The sequence below is a fragment of the Ursus maritimus genome, unplaced genomic scaffold (assembly GCF_017311325.1).
Source record: "Ursus maritimus isolate PB19 unplaced genomic scaffold, ASM1731132v1 scaffold_17, whole genome shotgun sequence".
Taxonomy (NCBI): Eukaryota; Metazoa; Chordata; class Mammalia; order Carnivora; family Ursidae; genus Ursus; species Ursus maritimus.
Window position 1 is genome coordinate 49,771,826 of NW_024424119.1, and position 19,571 is coordinate 49,791,396.

General features: G+C 44.3%; 1 protein-coding gene across 1 annotated transcript in view; it reads right to left on the bottom strand.

Annotated features, from left to right (window-relative positions):
- The window catches only part of PSMB7 (proteasome 20S subunit beta 7), a 58,305-nt gene extending 42,091 nt beyond the window's left edge, over positions 1–16,214 (bottom strand). The window contains exons 1-5 of the mRNA XM_008698782.2: positions 16,065–16,214; positions 15,529–15,622; positions 14,616–14,713; positions 13,254–13,394; positions 6,336–6,451 (exon numbers count right to left, since the gene is read on the bottom strand). Coding sequence (XP_008697004.1) covers positions 6,336–6,451; positions 13,254–13,394; positions 14,616–14,713; positions 15,529–15,622; positions 16,065–16,126 — 511 coding nt within the window. The 5' untranslated portion in view covers positions 16,127–16,214. The remainder of the gene's footprint in view (positions 1–6,335; positions 6,452–13,253; positions 13,395–14,615; positions 14,714–15,528; positions 15,623–16,064) is intronic.
- Positions 16,215–19,571: the final 3,357 nt, after the last annotated feature.

A 19,571-nucleotide genomic window follows, 5' to 3' on the forward strand; every position in this document is an offset into this window, starting at 1 on the left:
ACAATTTTCTTAATGTTCTCCAGCTTACTTTATTGTAAGAACACAGTATATAATACATAGAACACATAAAATACACGCCAACGGAATGTTCATGTTATCAGTAAGGCTTCCGGTTACCAGTAGGCTATTAATACTTAAGTTTTTGGAGAGTCAAAAGTTACATGTGAATTTTTCAACTGCGCAGGGGGTCAGTACCCCTAACCCACCTCTTGCCCCTGCTATTCAAGGGTCAACTATAACATGAATTAAAACAAAATCCACCAAATGGTAATTGTGGAGTTCTCCCTCGACATACAGCTCCCTATTCCCACAAAAAAAAAAAAAAAAAAAAAAGGAACCAAGGGAGGGAGGGAAGGAAGGCAGGAGAGAAAGAAGGAAGAAAGCAGCAACGGGAAGCCAGAAGAACCTCCGGGTTAGGAAGAAGGCGGCCCTGCACAGCCACTGCCCAGGGAGAGATGCACGCAAGTCCTGCTCAAAAGTCAACAGTGACTAAAAGAAACTTAAAAAATGACACACACAGAACTAGGGCAGTATAAAACCCGCATTATATTTTACATCCTCTGGTGAAGTGCTCCTCTGCACAATGGACTTGGATTGGAAAAAATCAAAAAGTAAAAATCGTGTTGTCTTAGATGGTAAAACTGTGTATAATTTTTAAATTTTTCCTTTGATACTACAAAGCTGTTTCAGTAAATACTGTTTTTAATATGCAGGATAGAAAATCTGCGCATAGGCAGTCAAAAATACGCAAAACAAATAAATGCCCTTTGGGAATTTGTATAAATATTTTCAGTATTCAGAAGCAAGGCTTAATAGCTTAATGAAGTAACATCTGTAAGACGAGAAATCAAAGCAGCTGTGTTATACGGGGGCTCGCCTGAGCTGGAAGAGTTCAGATCCCAGCTTTGCCATTTACAGGCAGAGCAAAAACGAGCAAGTTACTATAAATTTCTCTAATTTCAGGTTTCTCGTATCAATAAAATAGCAACCATCGCATCCCTTACAAAGAGTTTTAACCGAAAATAACGTCACAGCACTAGCAGACTCCGGCACAGAGATGTTCCATAATATGCTTTCAATCTGAAACAATACTTAGCTTTCCAGAAAAAGAGAAAGCCCTACCGCATACACAGCGCTCTGTGCTATTCCCCCCAAACGGAACACCATCTAAACCAACTCTATTCCAAGGGTACCATTACCGGTTAGGTCACCAAAAATAACCAGTAGCTAAGGTCTCTAACGCTAAGTTTCAGATACTCTTTGACACAAGCAACTTAGCAAACCAGAAAATTATTTCACTATCAAATATTCACCAAGTCACACAGGACTCTGTGAGACTGGAGGTAAGACAGATTCTGTTCTCCGAGATTGCAAATGTTCACACGTGCGCAGGGACAAGAGCTGGGGCAAGTGGAGTACAGAGAAGGCGGGACCCCCGGAATCATGTTTCACACCGATGCCCGGAGAGCAACTTGCCAACTCAGCCTGGGGCAGGCATCAGGGAATGGCTCCCGGGCTGGACCCCAGCTGAGGAGCAGGAACGCTCGGGGCAGAAAAGGCCTTTCTGAAGGAGGGCGGCCCTGAAACAGTGGGGTGTAGGAGCCTGCCCAGGGAGGGGGAGAGGTACGGGTGCCTCTGCTGCCACAAAGGCCTAGGGGAGGAACAGAAAACAAAACAGGGAAAGGGGCCTAGAGCCCAGCTGGAAGGGAAGTGCCAAGGTGAAGGAGTTAACTGTGCCTCTGTAGTCAAGACCCAGGAAGGGACTGATACTGAGAAGTCAGGAGAGGACGGAAGTCAGACACCTGGGATCTGGCCTAATGGCTGGCTCATTTCTGAGTGCTCTCTATAATGACAGGGCCATCCCTATTGCCACCGGACCCAGCCACACCCTCAGTATTTCTGGCCAGATGCCATCTCCCTCTCTGCCTCCAGACTCCCCCGTGCCAATCCTTCTTCCTGTAACCGTAAGACGGCTCTCTCTAACAAGCAAATCTCATTCCATCCTTCTCTGGCAGGAAAACTTTAGATGGGAACCTCAAGGACAAAATCCAAACTGGGCCTGTATCAGTGGAACCCCCTCCAGCCTTGCTTTCTAGTCACACCTCTGCTCCACCCTCCAGAGCGCCTCTGCTTCGGCAGCACCGCCGGCACTGAGCACTCCCCTACCCGCTGCACTCGCCGCACCCAACCCGCGAACTCCAGCCCGTCAACTCCTCCACCACACCAGACCCTCATGCACGTAGGGCCTGAAGTCTTTCCTTGGGGACAGGGAGCAGGGCCTCGGAATTCCTGGCTAATTCCTACCTACCGTTCAGGTCTCAGCTTACGTGGTCCCTCTTCCCACCTTTCACCCATCAGACTGGCACAAATACCCAGTGTTGGCAAAGTCATGAAGAGAAAGGCATTTTCCTATTCTCTTGGTAGAAATATAAGCCAGTACAATCTTTTTGGAGGGCAATTTGGCAACAGCTCTCAAAAAGCAGAATGCACTATACGGCCCTCGTCACGGTGCTGGGCTGACCAGCGGCAGTATGTATAGTATGACCTCCTTCCTACGTCTGGGGAATCCCAGCACTTTAGGAATGGATGACTGAGCCTCACCAATCACCCTCCCCTATAAGGAACGCTCTGGCAGTGGTGAAAGGGATGGCTTTCCCGAAAGAAAAGGATGGATTCCCGAAACCGTCAGGGAGGCTGAGCACTCAGTGAGCCAGGCCCCAGCACCAGGCCCCAGCACCCCAGCAGTGAGCCCGCCCGGCTGGGGCAGGAGTGCAGTCTGCAGCACTCGCCTGCCGGGGCCTCCTCTGCGCACGGTTTCTGACACCGCTCTGGGCCCCAAAGCCAGCACCTGCCCTCCCGGCTATTCCGTGAGCCACCTACCATCCACTACAACACAGTCTTCTCTTCTTAAATCATTCAGGAATTCTACCGCTTTCTAACAGAGCATTCGGAGCAATACGCACACATACCCTACTCCTGAAATTCCACTAGGAATTTATCTGAAGCCTGTACTTACCTAAGTAAACCAAGATTCATTCGTTGCAAAAATCCGATAACCAAAATATCCATCAACAGAATAGGTCAGTAAATCACAATACAGCCATATAACGCATTTCTATGTCACTGTTATTACAAGACAGATCCACACACGCTGATAAAGAACGTCTTCAAAACAAGTTAACAATAAAGGACAAGTGTGTACAGTATGACTTCATTTGTGTACCTTTAGCAGCCACAGACCGCCAGAGCTCTATGACGGTGTTTCATAAAACATTTTCTGGAAAAAACACAATAAACTCTTCAGAGTGGTTACTTTGGAGGAGGGATATGAAACACACTTATTTTTCATGTAATATTCCCACTTGAATGTTTTGTCATGTTCATAAATTACCCTCATTAGAAAATGTTTTAATGTCACTTGCTCAGTAAGGATGTCCCAAACAGCCATTATCCACACAGTCCTTCCTGTTCCTCTCTCTTATTACCGTTCTTTTTCTCCTGGGCCCTTAGCACACTGCATTCTTCCAGATGAATGTGTACTTACTTTACTTCCTGTCTCCCACATGCGGCTCTAAGTTCTGAGGGCAGGTGCTGTGCTGACCACTGTGTTCCCAGCACCCAGCACAGTGCCTAGCCCATAGTGAACGCTAACTAATAAGTATCTGATAAATGAACAGAAGTAACTTATGCTTCTTTTAAGACTCAGTTCATGTGAGGTGAAGATTTGCCTGAAATCCTCCCATTTCAATGCGATGCTTTTTCCCCTGGGCCTCCACCGGCCTCTGTACGTACTGCCCTTGTCAGTCTGTACATCTGTCTCCCTCACTACAGTGTGAGGATATGGAGCGCAGGGATCCACGCACCCTTCTCTATCTGTGGGGCCTGCCACAGTGCCGAGACACAGAAGGCATGCAACAGTCGATAAATAAGTGAACAGATGAACAAACCAAAGCTCAGAATAATTATTGACTCGTGTATTAAAATCAAATGTTATGGATACCTCCTCCTTAATCCGGTCTTTTATGATAACAAAACCAGACTGTGTAGGGCAAGGATTTCTAAACACAAGCGTGCTATGAACTCAAGGCTGTGGAACCATCACCGTGGGCTCACACTAGACTTGGAACGGCAAGACTGCTGTTGGCCAGGAGAGAGCACAGTGTGGGGTTGCCTGACGGCTCGCTGTCAACAACTTTTCCTAAATTCAGAATTGTGCTCAGAAGACATATTACCGCAGTTCAAAAGCAAAAGAAACCAATCCAATTTTCCCATCTTAAAAATTAACCTGCTTTGTAACAGCACTGTTTCCTGAATGTGATGATTGTATCAAGGTAACGTAAGAGAAATTCATAAAGGATTTAGAGGTAGAGGATAATGGTGTCTGCTCCTTACTACTTACTCTCAAATGATTCCACACACAAAATTAAGATTAAGAACAATAATAATGTATGAGCAAGCGAGAGCAAGAGTGGTAAGATGTTCACTGACAAACATGAGTAAAAAGTATATATAACTGTTCATTGCACATTACCATTACTTTTCTGCAAGTGTAAAATTTTTTTCAGTTAAAAAAAAAAAAGAAAGAAAAACCACTAAATAGAAAAAGCTATTTCACCTTTCTCACCATTTAAAGGCATCAATCAGACAGGGAGAAATAAAAACAGTACTCTGATGGAGATAACAAATATATTTGAATAAAGCAGTTCAGAACAATTCTAAAATTACTGTAAGTATCTTCATTTTAAAATAATTACAAAGACTCATCCATATGGTATCTGGGGGTAAATCATTCTCCCCAACAAACAGGGAACATCTGTTGTATAAAAACCTTCTAAGAGGCTAGATGACACGACGGAACAGCAAGGTCTCAAACTGGCAATTTCCAAACTAAAGGCAGCAGTTTCCTAGCTCTTCAGAGCCAGGATACCAAGACAAAAAATATACGAGGTAAACAACAGCTGGAAAAATACCAGCCATACATGACCTGTTCACATTTCTGTACCTACACAATTGGACTCAGAAATTTAACATAAAAGTTAGAATTTGAAAATCTCCACTTTCTCACTTCCTTTTTTGGTGGTCATTTAAAAAAAAAAAAGTACTCTTGGGGTGCCTGGGTGGCTCAGTCAATTAAGGGTCCTGGGATCAAGACCCTTGTCGAGGGGGCGCCTGGGTGGCACAGCGGTTAAGCGTCTGCCTTCGGCTCAGGGCGTGATCCCGGCGTGATGGGATCGAGCCCCACATCAGGCTCCTCCGCTACGAGCCTGCTTCTTCCTCTCCCGCTCCCCCTGCTTGTGTTCCCTCTCTCACTGGCTGTCTCTATCTCTGTCGAATAAATAAATAAAATCTTTAAAAAAAAAAAAAAAAAGACCCTTGTCGAGGCCCTCGTCAGGCTCCCAGCTTAGCGGAGAGCCTGCTTCTCCCCCAACCCACTGCTCGTGCACTCTCACATGCACTTTAGCTCTCTCTCAAATAAATAAATAAAATATTTTTTAAAAAAATCCTCGTCAAGCATTGAGAGCTCAAGTACCAATGTAAAAAGCTGGTCTGAAAAGAGTAGCCACCATTAGAGGCCAGGCACAGGGCCAGTTTCTTTATATACATTATTTTTAATCATTACAACCTGGCATATACAGTAAATATTACTGACACCATTCCAGAGGGGAGGAAATCAAAGTTTAGAAAGGAATTAAATGCCTTTGATCTCTCAGAAATTAAGAGGGGCCCCAGTCACTCTAGCTTTAAAAAAAAAAAAAATTCCATGCACACCCTAGGCATATTCCCGCTATGAGGCCTCCACTCTAGTTTCCCTCCACTGACTCCTCACCTTGAGACCTACACCTTGACCATCCTGCTTCACATCAATCTGCCTTCCACCCCAACACTCCGACGTCTCTTACCCTGCATTAATTTTTCTAACTTTTTGTTTTAATGGTAAATTCACATGCAGATGCAAGAAATAATACACTTTCTGTATACCCATGACCCAGTTTTCCCCAAATAGTATCTTGCATAACTGTAGTATCACCTGCATTACTTTTTTCTCCTACTATTTATCACTTTCTAACATTAACATATTTATAATAGTTGTTGCTATTATCTGTCTACGCTCACTAAAATACAAACTCCTTGCAGGCAAGAAGCTCTAAATTTTGTTCACTGCTATATCCCAAGCACCTATAACAGGGCCTAATCCGTAGGAGGAAATCAATAAATACACATAGAATGAATCAAAGCACTATACTGCCCTGGCTCCTCTAATAGAAAATAGCTCTTTAAGAGACCACCTTGGTAAATAAGAGAATTCTGAAACATCAGGGAAATTTTACACTCACCCATGGTGACATAAGGCAACTTATCAGTTGATCCATGAGGATAGATGCTGTAGAGGTGAGGTCCAGTAACATCTACTCCCCCCAAAACTAGGGCTGCACCAATGTAACCTTGATACCTGGTGATCAGAGTATGTATAAGAAAAAAAAAAATGAGTCTACATTGCATCACTGTAACTTAACCAAAAGCTGTATGAGAAGTCAAACAGAAGGCTTTTCTTACACTGCTACTGTTTCATGAAGTGGTTACTGTTTTGATGGAAACAAAATGGGACCAGAAGGAACCTAAGGTGGGACATCCACTATCAGCCCACAAACACTCGATCCTGTGAGGCCCCCCAACATGCCTATTTCCTCAGTCGTACAGCTCCCTTTAAAAGAGGATCGTTCTTGGGGCACCTGGGTGGCACAGTCGGTTAAATGGCCGACTCCTGGATTCGGTTCAGGTTATGATCTCAGGCTCATGAGATCTAATCCCGCATTAGGCTCCATGCTCAGTGCAGAATCGGCTTCAAATTCTCTCTCTCTCTCTCTCAAATAAATAAATAAATCTTAAAAAAAAAAAAAAAGAGGACGATTCTCACTTTAGAGAAAACCAACCCAAAGACATTAAGTGCCAGCCTGATTCTCTCACAGCCGAGCTTGGCTTACTCCAAAATGTATCAGCACCCTTCCGATCACACCTCTCAGTGATCGGCAAATCAACCGCTTTCAACGTGAACCCTGAGGAGCCGCTAAACTCAAGCTGTTCAAATTCTCAACCTCACCTCACCACAGCCTCACAAGAAAATGGCTCGTGTCAAAACACCTTCTCTTTTGAATAAATTCACAAAATTATAATCATTGATGTGAGTTCTTATTGAGTAAAAGAAAAATATTTCATCACGCAGGGAAGTGAATGATGAAATACCCCACGGCTACTGCCCACAGGGTGAGGCCATGCCTCTTCAGGAACATGGATGGGAACACGTTTTCCACCCCAGCCTACCTCTGTTTAATCGGGCATGTCTCTGTTCTTTGGATCCTCCACTAGTTGGTTTTCTGCTTCTACAGATGCTTTCCCTGTAGTTGGTTCCACTTCCTACCATTAGAATTGCTATGCTAAATAAATATGCTGGATTTAAAGTCCACCACGAGCCTTTAGCTCTTTGGGTAGAAAAATGAAACCAACACATACTAAATTTGCCTAATGATACAATCATTAAAATTGATAAAATAAACACAAGAACCAATCAAAGTCCTAACTGTAGACTGTCTGAGACATTTAACTACTCATCAGGAAGCACTCTTGGTAACCAGAATAGTCAAGTCCAATTATTTCCCCCACCCGTGACCACCAAACTGCTCTTTCACAAAGAATATTCCAAGAGTGCCTGGCTGGCTCAGTCAGCAGGGCATGCAACTCTTGATCTCGGGGTTGTGGCTTTGAGCCCCAAGCTGGGCACAGAAATTACTTTAAAAAAATAAAATCTTAAAAAAAAAAAGAAAGAATTTCCCAGTTATAAGTGAAAAATTAAAGAGCAGGAAAGGATTTTAGAAACAGTCTCAAAAGAAAACAGAGGCCCAGAAAGAGGTCCTAAGCCACGAGAGGTAGCAGCGGGGTCAAGACTAGCTCACAGGGCTCTGGAATGAGGACTGGGACTCGCCAACCCACCACTCCCACCCCAGGCCAGTGCCTACCAGACAGGCTGTTTAAATAAAGTCAATTAATAATCAGCTAGTTTCCTTCCAAGCTAAAACATAACCTCTGTTCGATGCCTTTAAAAGAATCTAAGATATTTTGGCAACTTATTGTATTCCTTAAAAACGGATCCAAAACTCTACTTCCAGGAATCAAATTCTAAGGATATAATCAGACAAATATGCAGAAATGAACGCACAAGAATGTTTACTGCAATACTGTTTATGACAACAAAAAAGTAGAAACCGAGAACTAGTTAAATAAACGGACATAGCTATGCTCCACATCACCCAGATCGTGTGGTATTTTCTCATACACCACTGATGGCAGCACGACTCAGTACGACCTTGTGCTCAAGGGTGAGTTTCAAAATATGTATCAAAATGTTAAATGTGCATACCTTTGACTCAGTAACTCCACTTCTAGGAATTCATTTTAGAATACAGCCTAAGGAATTAATCACACAAGTAAGTACCTAAAGGTTCTATGTTCCCAAGGGTTCATGGGATACCTTATGATACCTTAAAACTAGCAATACTGTTAAAGTTCAAAATTGGTTAAATTATGGTACCTCTAGAGAATGGAAGACTGTCATACCACCAAAAATTTATGATGATCAGTGGTTCTTTAACTTTCACAGGTCACGGACCCTTTCAAAAAACTGATTAACACTGTGGAACCCTGATTCATAACAAGCGTACATACAGGTTTTTTACTATGTCAGGAGGGTCACAGGTCTCCAGAACTCCTCTATGAGCTCAAAGTAGAAACTCTAGATGCTGAGCTCTTCTACTAATGCGAACAACATTCACGATATGCTACAGTGGAAACAGGGTCACTTACAAAACAACACACAGAATTCCCCTATCGTGAATACATAAATGAGCAAATGTCATAGTATAAAAGGTCTGGAAAAATAGTTCTCAAAGATTTACAACGTACATGTCTAAGTGACAAAACATCAGGTGACATTTACTTCCTTCTTTTCATACTCCCACGGTGTTGGAAATTTTTATAATGATCACACACTAATTTCACAATAATTTTTTAAAAGGTGATTTTCAGGGGCGCCTGGGTGGCGCAGTCATTAAGCATCTGCCTTCGGCTCAGGGCGTGATCCCGGCGTTCTGGGATCGAGCCCCACATTGGGCTCCTCCGCTAGGAGCCTGCTTCTTCCTCTCCCACTCCCCCTGCTTGTGTTCCCTCTCTTGCTGGCTGTCTCTCTCTGTCAAATAAATAAATAAAATCTTTATTTTAAAAAAAAAAAAGGTGACTTTCAGGGGCACCTGGGTGGCTCAGTCGTTAAGCGTCTGCCTTCGGCTCAGGTCATGATTCTGGTGTTCTGGGATTGAGCCCCGCATTGGGCTCCCTGCTGCGCTGGGAGCCTGCTTCTCCCTCTCCCACTCCCTCTGCTTGTGTTCCCTCTCTGGCTGCCTCCCTCTGTCAAATAAATAAAATCTTTAAAAAATAAAAATAATAAAAATTAAAGGTGATTTTCATTTTGAAACGCTCCAAACGGGAACTATACAACACACACAGGTAGATGAAAAGATGAGGTTGTGTTCTAGGACAGAATGTACAACTATGATCCATTTTTACAGAACAAACTGCATATTACTAAATGGAAAAAAGCTTGAAAAGCATATAGTAACCTGCTAGCACCAACTGCTTACGGGTGGTGGGAACTCAGATAGTTTTTGTATTCTTTTTAGTTTACCCCTATCTTCTATCTTAGGTTTTACCGAGAACATGTACCAGTAATAAGGAAGGAAGCAAAGAAGGATCCAACGAATGAGCGAACAAACAACTTAAAAGACTGGAAGTACATACACCCAACCAAAACGTGATTTTCCCTGAATTATAAAATTTTTATTTTTTTCTTTGGGCTTTTCAGTATTTTCCAAATTTTTTACAATGAATACATACTACTTTCATAGGAAAAAAAAAAGCACAATTAATATAATAAATAAAAGAGGCTCTCTATATTCAAGGAGTTTCTGGAATACAGAACAAGAGACCACAAAGCTTTCTATTAGACGAGACTAGGAGGCTCACACTCAGAACAAGCAACTCCTAGCGCCTTCCACATCCAGCCATCACACAGGTAAAACAGAAGTACTGCTCACGTAAAGGAAAAGATGTCTGCTTCTGATTACCAACCCCCTTTACTTACTGATTCACAGACACGGAAATGGGTTATTCGGGGAAAATGGAACAATAACAGCAACAAGAAGACATCTTGCTCTCTCTTTCAGCCTCTGAATTTGATGGGGATCTAACCATGCATGAGGCCCTGTACCGGGCGTTGTTGTAAGCCTTGCTTCTTTATTCATCTCCTCCTCAGAAGTCGGAGAGTCAGAAACTATTATCCTCACCTTATTGAGGAAGAAACTGAGGCTAAGAAAGGTAAGGTGAACTGCCCAAGGTCACACAACTCTAAGCGCTTTAGATGAGACATGAACTAAACTTCTAAAGCGAAACCCTGGGACGCCCAGGCGGCTCAGTTGGGTAAGCGTCTGCCTTTTGCTCAGGTCATGATTCCAGGGTCCTGGGATCAAACCCCCATTAGGCTCCCTGCTCAGCGGAGAGTCTGTTTCTCCCTTGGCCCCTTACTGTGCTCGTGCTCACGCTCTCTCCCTCCATCTCTCAAATAAATAAATAAAATCTTAAAAAAGAGAAAAAAATAATAAAGTGAAATCCTATGCTTTTTTCCCTTATACCACTTTTACATTTTATGTAACTCAACAAAAATGTCAGAAGACACATAATGAACCACAATCATCCTGGTTAAATTTTAAAATGTTCCTCTCAAAACGGTGATAAAATTTAATTTTTATAAAGTATGTTAAACTAAAAATAATAAAACACTGAAAAAAAGTGAATCTAGAATTCCTAAAACATTCTAAAGAAGAGATTAACAGGAACAGATGCTAGATTTAGCTAGATGCTTTAAATGACATTGGAAGAAATCTTGAAGATTTGCTATTTACTGCAATTTTGCAAGTTTAAAAATTGTTTTAAATGTAATGCACCACAAAAACCACCAGAGGGAGCTTTAAATTTAAAATCAAATTCACAAATATCTTCAGAAATCTTGACAACAGATGTGCTCTCACAAGTTCTCACACTGTACTGGGAGAATTTGTTCAACAGCAATAATTCTCCAGGATTAGGATGCTGACCATGCACATAAGTACATGGAAATCACCCACATAAGGGCGCAGTACAGCCAGAGCGCACGTTAGTAGATACGACTAGGCTTCCTGCCCATAGACTCCTAAGTCCTGGTCTTCTCAGCTGTAAAATGGGAACTATGCTACGGGCCTTGCTGCACTGAGCCTCATATCCACTTGCTGAGAGCCCAGGGCCATGCTAGACATAGATGAAGACCAGCAAGTTCACAGAAAGGCAAGAGCCAGGCAGGCAGCAGTCAAACCAGGCAGGAACTGACAGACCGGAGCACATGGTCCCCCTTCTAAAGGCAACAACTGCCACTCAGTTCCAGAAGATTACTGCCACCTATTACTCCACCCTCCTTATGAATTTTTTCAAATGAAGCCAGGAAATAATTAATTTTTTAAAAAATTTTAAAGCCAGAAATCCAGATTTTTTTATTCCAATCTTCCAATTTATAATTATTGGCCACTATTTTTTTTAAAAAAACACTATGTAGCCCAAATACAATTTCTCTACAGCTGAATATGGCCTGTGTGCTGCCAGTTTACAATCTTGGCTTTCTATTCCTGCTTCCCTCTAATCTCACAGGCCTGGATGCAGCTGCTGTTGCTCGGGGCAGAGATAAAGAAAATGCTTTCTGTAGGTTGCTTAATGAATGGTGAGGATCAGAATAATAAAGGTCTCCGATCAACTTCAAAAAAAAAAAAAAAAGCACCATGATTCTACATTCTACAAATCTACAAAGAAGGAAAAGGGGAGAATCTGTTAAAGGTAATGCAGGTCCCGAAAGGAGAAGCTGATGTTCTAACCCAGGACTGAATGTCCACGATATTCCCTAGTTCTGCTCTAATACACTGCCCCTCTTCTATTAGGAGCAAATGAGAAAACGGACTTAGAATATGAAAAAGAAGAGACCCACACAAATGTAAAGTGATCTCAGAGGCCAAGGGTAAAACGAGATCATGCATAAAGCACTAAGCACAGGGTCTGGCACAAAGAGAAAAATAAATGTGCGTTAATATTAATGTTAGTATACCCACGCACAGTCAACTACAAATACAATTTTTCATTTCACTGTTATTTTGCTCCTAAAAGAGGGAGAAAGAAAACAACTGCTTTTGTCTGTGTGTTCACAAGACGAACCAAAGGTTCTCTCTAGTTTTACCTTTTTTAATATAAATAAAGATTTTTTTAAAAAAATCCGGTAATGCCCTATGCTTCCAGAAATGACTGCTGGTCGCATATGATTTATTCATGGGGGGGGGGGGGAACCAGACCCCATAAATTCAAATACATCATCAAAAGTCTTCTGATACTAAAATGGTAACAACTGATATTAAAATGCTAACAACTGATTCCTAGAATAAAATGTGTATTTCTGAATACTTTTTCTCTAGCTTCCAGGATCCCCTCAGCTGAAAATCTAAGATATGAGAAAAAGATGCTACAGATATCCCCATAGCAGAATAAACATAGTCATCCAAAGGGGCACCTGCACCTCAATGTTTAGAGCAGCAATGTCCACAATAGCCAAATTATGGAAAGAGCCCAGATGTTCATCGGCAGATGAATGGATAAAAAAGATGTGGTATATATATATACAACGGTATATTACTCAGCCATCAAAAAAAAAAAAAATGAAATCTTACCATTTGCAATGACGTGGATGGAACTAGAGGGTATTATGCTAAGTGAAGTAAGTCAATCAGAGAAAGACAATTATGACTTCACTCATGTGGAATTTAAGAAACAAAACAGAGATCATAGGGCAAGGGAGGGAAAAACAGAGTAAGACAAAATCAGACAGGGAGACAAACCATAAGAGACTCTTAACTCTAGGAAACAAACTGAGGGTTGCTGTAATGGGGGTGGGTAGGGGGATGGAGCAACTGGGTGATGGGCATTAAGGAGGGCACGTGATGTAATAAGCACTGTTATATGCAAATGATGAATCACTGAACTCTACCTCTGAAACTAATAATGCACTATATGATAATTGAATTTAAATAAAATTTAAGAAGGAAAAAAACAAAAAGAAAGAAATCCCCATCCTGGAACCTTACCGAAAAAGCATCTGCTTCAGCATCCGATTGGCCGTCACAACCCTGGGAAGGCGGCCAGTGGAGAGGGAGTGGAGCTCCAAATTGGAAGAAATGAGCTGGGTTGTCATGTCTGTGTCTGCAGCTGTCCCAGCACCACAGCAACTAAAAAATACAATTAGAAACTGAGCTGAAATTCTATTATCAAAGGGGTCAATTAGAAGTGGAGCTTCTTGGATAACTTCCACTAAGTTCAGATACACAGAGAGATGTTTTTGAGTATATTCTGCACTGTAACTACTGTGTCTAACCAATCTTAAATAAACATGAAACTGAGTATATGCATCTAGTTCTATGCAAACATATTTTCTGTGGCCCAAAAGAACATTTCAAATCATTAGTTTCTGTGCTTGTAACAGCGTGTGCATTTTACTAATCCTAAAAATATATCCAAGTTGTACCAAAGAACAAGGCATGTTAAAAGACTTGCAATTTAACATTTACCAAGTATTTACTACCAGGTACCAGTCATGACAAAGTGCTGAGAATAAAGAAAATAAGACACAATCCTAGCACATGATTTCAAAGCTGAGTGGAGGAGACAAAAGTAGGCAAAAATTCTACCACCTCGTATAATACGATACAGTAGCACAGGCACACAAGACTATGGGAAACTGGAGGAGACAGCGATTAATTCTGATCTTTGAGAAGAGGTCTCACCTGAGCTGGATTTGAAAGAATAAAATAAAACCATATAAAGAAAGAGGAAAGGGCAATTTTAAGCAGAGGGACTGGCAAAGCAAAGGTGAAAGAGCTTGGAGATGAGGGGAACAGGGACAGTCCGGGTGTAACTGGGACACAGGGTGATGGCAACTAAATAAGGTGAAAAGGTAAATTTTTGTGACACTGGGCAAGATCTTAAATATCACGCTATAGAGTTTTGATTTTATTCTGAAAGCAGTGTGGAAACGTGAAAACTCTCTTGAAATAGTTTTAAAGAGGAAAGGGACATAATCAGATCCGTGTTTTACCAAAATATGCCAAAAGGGCAGATAATAAACAGACCAAAGGCAGAGAGGTTACTTAAATGACAATTGCAACAGTCCAGATGAGAAACAAGAATGTGAACTAAGGCCTTAGCGGAGGGAGTGGTTTCAAGAGGCACACAGGAAGCAGAACTGGGGACCAAGCGGATGAAAGACTAAAGCAAAGAGAGAACTTGCGGATGGCCAGCTTAGGTGACAGGCAGATGAAAATACCATTTAAGGGAGATAAAAAAGAAAAAACAAGATTAAACAACAGGTTTTAGTGAGGAACAAAGTAAATTCAATTTTAGCCCTGACATGTTTGAAAATACAAGAGCTATTCAAACTAAAGGATACTTACTAAATGTTAGGAGATATGAAGTGTATTTTTGAACAGTTCTTGTCTGCAACAACCATCCCTTCGGTTGCCCTCGTATCTGCTCCAAGAACTATGCCATCCTATTTTTAAAAAACATACATACATTTGAAAACAATCTCACATATATAAACCACAGCTCTCTACTCTAGTTTAGGAAAAACAATGTTGGCCCTCCCGTTTTCCCCAAACCTCCACCTCCCACTGAAACCCCAACCAAAAATATTGTGCTATACTTTCAGAATTCAAGAAAAGCCTTGTTAATTAATGTTATCAGCTGAATCCTGAGTAGGTGGTGGGAATTATCATTCCTGTTTTCAAATGAGGCTCACAGATTTAGTGAATTCCTTACAAATCACAGACCTAATGTGCGTTAAAGTCCGGATTAAGATGCAGAAATCCTTCCATTAGAACAGCCACCTCCGTCGATTTCTTTTTAAAGTACATCACTCATCTTTAACGACAGTAACCATTATCTCTTTCGAACCTTTCAACAACTTGAGGCAGGAGTTATTGTGTCCATTTGATGGATGGTGAAGTGTGGCTGTGAGAAGGACAGTGACTCGCCCAAAGTTGGAAGCAGCATGAAAGTTAAATGGCTAGACAGACCTGTCTGATCCGAAATCTTGTGTTTTCCCAGTCTACACCCTGTTTCCCAAAGTAGTATTTTAAGACAGGAAAGTACTGGTCTTCTGTCAAAAACTCTAAAAAGTGAGGAAAGCATACAAACTGTTGATAAGCACACAAGACCTCCTGACAAATCCTGAAGGACCTTTTCCTGACGTTTCTCTGAAACATGAGCCCTTCCTGACAGAGCCCGGAGGGGTTAAAGGAGGCCAAGTGGCCTGGTTCCTGTAATCGGTTCAGTCCCTGCTGCTCCTGGCCTGTGCCGGCTTACCTTATAGACCACCCCCGCGATGGTCGTGCCTGTTTTCCGGGCCGCTGGAAGCTTGTACCCTTTCTTCGCAAAATCGGCTTCCAAGACGACATTTCTGAAAGAAAAGGAGAGAATATAGCGTCGAAGGGCAGGACCACATCGCGCCGCACTGGCACCAAGAGTGTCTAATGGGGAACTCAGGAAAAGAAAAGCTACTATTCGCTTTCAAGCCCATCCATCCACTGAATCCCCCCAACGTCAGGACTACTGTCGCGTTTTTCGGCGTGCAGAGCGTCGGAGGGGCCACATCTCGCCTAAGGAGACGGAGACGGAGACTGGCCGAGTGCGCTGGGCAAGAGGAAGGGCGCGCGCTCGGCCTCCAGGGAAACCCACTCTCAGGCCCTCATTCCCCTGAGTCACACGGGCCGCGGAGCACAGGCCGCAGGCCCCGCCGTTCACCCTTCGTTTGTACTTCCCAGATCAGACCGCGGCCTAGCTCCGACCCCGGCACCGCACTCCCACTCCCGCCCGGAACCTGGCCCCGGGCATGGCCGCACCTGCGACAGTTATCAAAAGAGAAACCTCCAACCGGCCGCTCATAGACTGACACAGCCGCCATCTTTCCGAGAAAGTATTTCCGCCGGAGCGCCGGCAGAAGCAAGCAAAGAGAGCCGAGCACTTCCGGCGCCTGCGGCGACGGGGGCTGGAGGGGCGGGGCAAACTCCGCGCCCGGGCCAGTCATTGATCTTAGAGTTACGAGCTCCTAGAGGAGCCCGCACGTGCTTGGCGTATTTCGCCCCAAGTGGAGCGGAGGAGTAACTAACGCCCGGAGCCGGGGAAAGGACTTATCCAAGTTGGTCGCCTGGGCGACCAGACTCCTGTGGACCAGACCAGAACTGTTTCTACTGTTAATTAGACTCCATGGGGCTTAGGAGACAGACGCGCCCAAGTTCCAGGGACAGCCCCACTGCCTCCTTGCACTAAGCAAGGACTCTCAACTCTGAATCTCTCCTCCCTGCTGCCAGATGGAGATAAGAGCTACCTCAAAAGGCTGCTGAGAAAAGAACAAGAAGCACGTGAGAAGATGCTCAACATCATTAGTCCTTAGGGAAGTGCAAATCAAAACCACAATGTGATACCAGTGCACGCCCACTAGGATGGGTATAATCAAAAAGATATAAAATAACAAAAATAACAAGAGTTGGTGGTGATGGGGGGAACTGGAACCCTCATACATGCCTGGTGGGAAACCATTTGGCAGTTCCCCAAAAAGTTAAACATAGACCCAGCAATTTGTCTCAAAAGTATATACCCAAGAGAATCAAAAACATATATTCACAAAAACTTGTACACAGATGTTCATAGCAGCATTATTCGGCATAACCAAATAATGGAAACAACCCAAATAAATGCCCATCAACTGAATTAGGAAAGTAAAGAATTAGGAAAGTAAAGCCTCACCTACCTGCTTCCACAGGAGTCTACTGATGAAAAAGTCTGAACATCTCCTTTGGTAAATGTCAAAAGTAAGAAGATCTAGGCTCTGCTCTAGAGAAGTCCATTTCCTCATGACAGAGACTCCTCTCCAGACCTAGACAGAACACATCATAGTTTGACATGGCCTGGACAGCAAATAATCGTCGGATGAAGGACTTCTACAACATTCATCAAACTCTCACTCCGGTACTGGGCTCAGCCCCAAGGGCATGAACGCAAGGCGGACCAGATGTACTTCCTGTCCTCGTGTTAGGGGCCGAATTGTGCCACCCTAAAATTCTTATGTTGAAGTCCCAACCCCCGGTACTTCAGAATGTGCCCTTATTCGGACATAGGGCCTTTACAGAGGCAGATGAGTTAAAATGAGGTCATGATGGTAGATTTTAATCCGGTATGACCGTTGTCCTTATAAAAAGGGGAAATTTGCCGACAGACATTCACACAGCGAGAGCTATGTGGACACGAAGGCAGAGATGGGGGCGACACTTCTCCACGCCACGGAACACCAATGATTGGCAGCAAACCACCAGCATCACCAGGCGAGAGGCCTGGAACGGCCCTCGGGAGAAACTAATGCTGCCAAGACCTTGATTTCAGGCTCGAGCCTCCAAAACCATTCAGCGATATAGCAGGCTGTGTGCTCTGTCAGGGCTGCCCTAGCAGACACCTCATGAGTTCGCGGTGTGGGCAGAAGAGACATTCCCAGAAGACTCACAGCCCAGTATGCTAGGGGCTGGGTGGGGGCGGGTGCTGCAGAAACCTAGAGGCCCAGAAGGACAGAGCGCGGGCTCGTGGAATGAGGAGGCAGGAGGGACAGACATATGAGCGAGGGCTTGGGGTATGGAACAGACAAACCCAAACCGAAAAACCCTGGGCGCACACTGTTTTCACGAAACAGTGATGAAGGTGGCCGGAATGGCAGGAAAGGGAGCAGAGCAGTCCGCAGCCCCCAGAGGGTGGGGGCAGGGCGCCTGTGTTTTGCCATAGCGTCTGGGTGGGCGCTGGAGGAGCCAGGGAAGGATCTGGAAATGATCTGTGATCTCGGTTTGTCCCGGGTCATTCCTCTTCTTAAATGGATCTCTTAGGTATGGTTTTCACACCCAGACAACTGAAGAGGTGGCATTGCCGGTCTTCGAGCCTCCCGAGGTGGCCCAGCAGAGGGCGACAGAGAGCCTCTAGGCAGCCTGGGCCTTGCGAAGCCCAGCCCAAAGCCAGGCAAACTCCCCTCAGCCTAGGACAGGGCCTCCCTCAGTACCTGCAGCAGTTTGGACGGCAGCTCTAGGTCCCCGGTACTCAGAGACCCCCTGCTTCGGCCTCCCTGTCCAACATGACGGCTGCCCCCTGGGACTGCAGCCTAGTCCAGAATGTCCACCCCAGGGCCCGGACACAGTCCCACTTAATCCCCAGCAATGGTTTTCTCCAGGCAAACCTAACAGACCGTTAAAGCCACCACCACTACTCTGGATTTGGCTGTGTGATCTCAGGGGAACCACCAAGCTCTCTGTGCCTCAGTTCCCTAATGATGGAGTGGCAACCAACCTTCCCTGAGGGCACCCAATCGACTTTATATACCGGAGCTCAGGATCATCCTAGGCACGCAAGACTGTACCAACGCTGGGAAAACAGATGATCAAGAGACAGACATGGTGCCTGCCCCCCAGAAGCTACCAGTCCTCAAGTACCAGGCATCATTGCCCCACTTTACAGATGAAGCAACTGAGGCCCAGAGAGGTAAAGTCAATGATCCAAGGTCACACAGCTGATATGTGGCAGAGTCAAAATTCAAACTACATGCCTCTCAGCCCTAGACCAGCCACAGCGCCACCTTTGCCCTTCCCCAGCCCCCGACAATTATGGCCCAGCTGGAACCCAAGTTCCTGTGTTTCCTGGGGCTTTGCCAGAGCAAAAGTAAGGTTTCCTCCTCAAGGACTCTCATCCAGGCCGGCTATTTCCCAGCTGTGTGATCGTGGGCTGGCCTCTTCAACTGTCTGAATCTCAGTTTCCTGATCTGTAAAATGAGAGAACATTGCAGTGTGTCCCTTACCTTGTGCATACTGAGTAAGGACATGCACTGTACATGAAAGCACTTCATTCATTCATTCATTCATGTAAGGTTTCCTCCTCAAGGACTCTCATCCAGGCCGGCTATTTCCCAGCTGTGTGATCGTGGGCTGGCCTCTTCAACTGTCTGAATCTCAGTTTCCTGATCTGTAAAATGAGAGAACATTGCAGTGTGTCCCTTACCTTGTGCATACTGAGTAAGGACATGCACTGTACATGAAAGCACTTCATTCATTCATTCAGTCAGTCAGTCAGTCAGTATTTCTTAAGCCACTCCTCAGTGCCAGTCTCTGGGCCAGATCACAGCCTTAAGGCGCGCTGGTGTGGGAACTATACCTCCAGTTCCCTGCACTAAGTGCCCTAAAGGACACGTACCAGAGCACAGCCAGGCAAGGGCTCCCTAGAGGGTCTGAGGCAGCAGGGTGGGCACCCAGAGGACAGGGGTCAGCACCGAGACCGAGAGACCAGAGCGTGCCTTTCCACAGAGAATTCAGCTGTGCATGGAC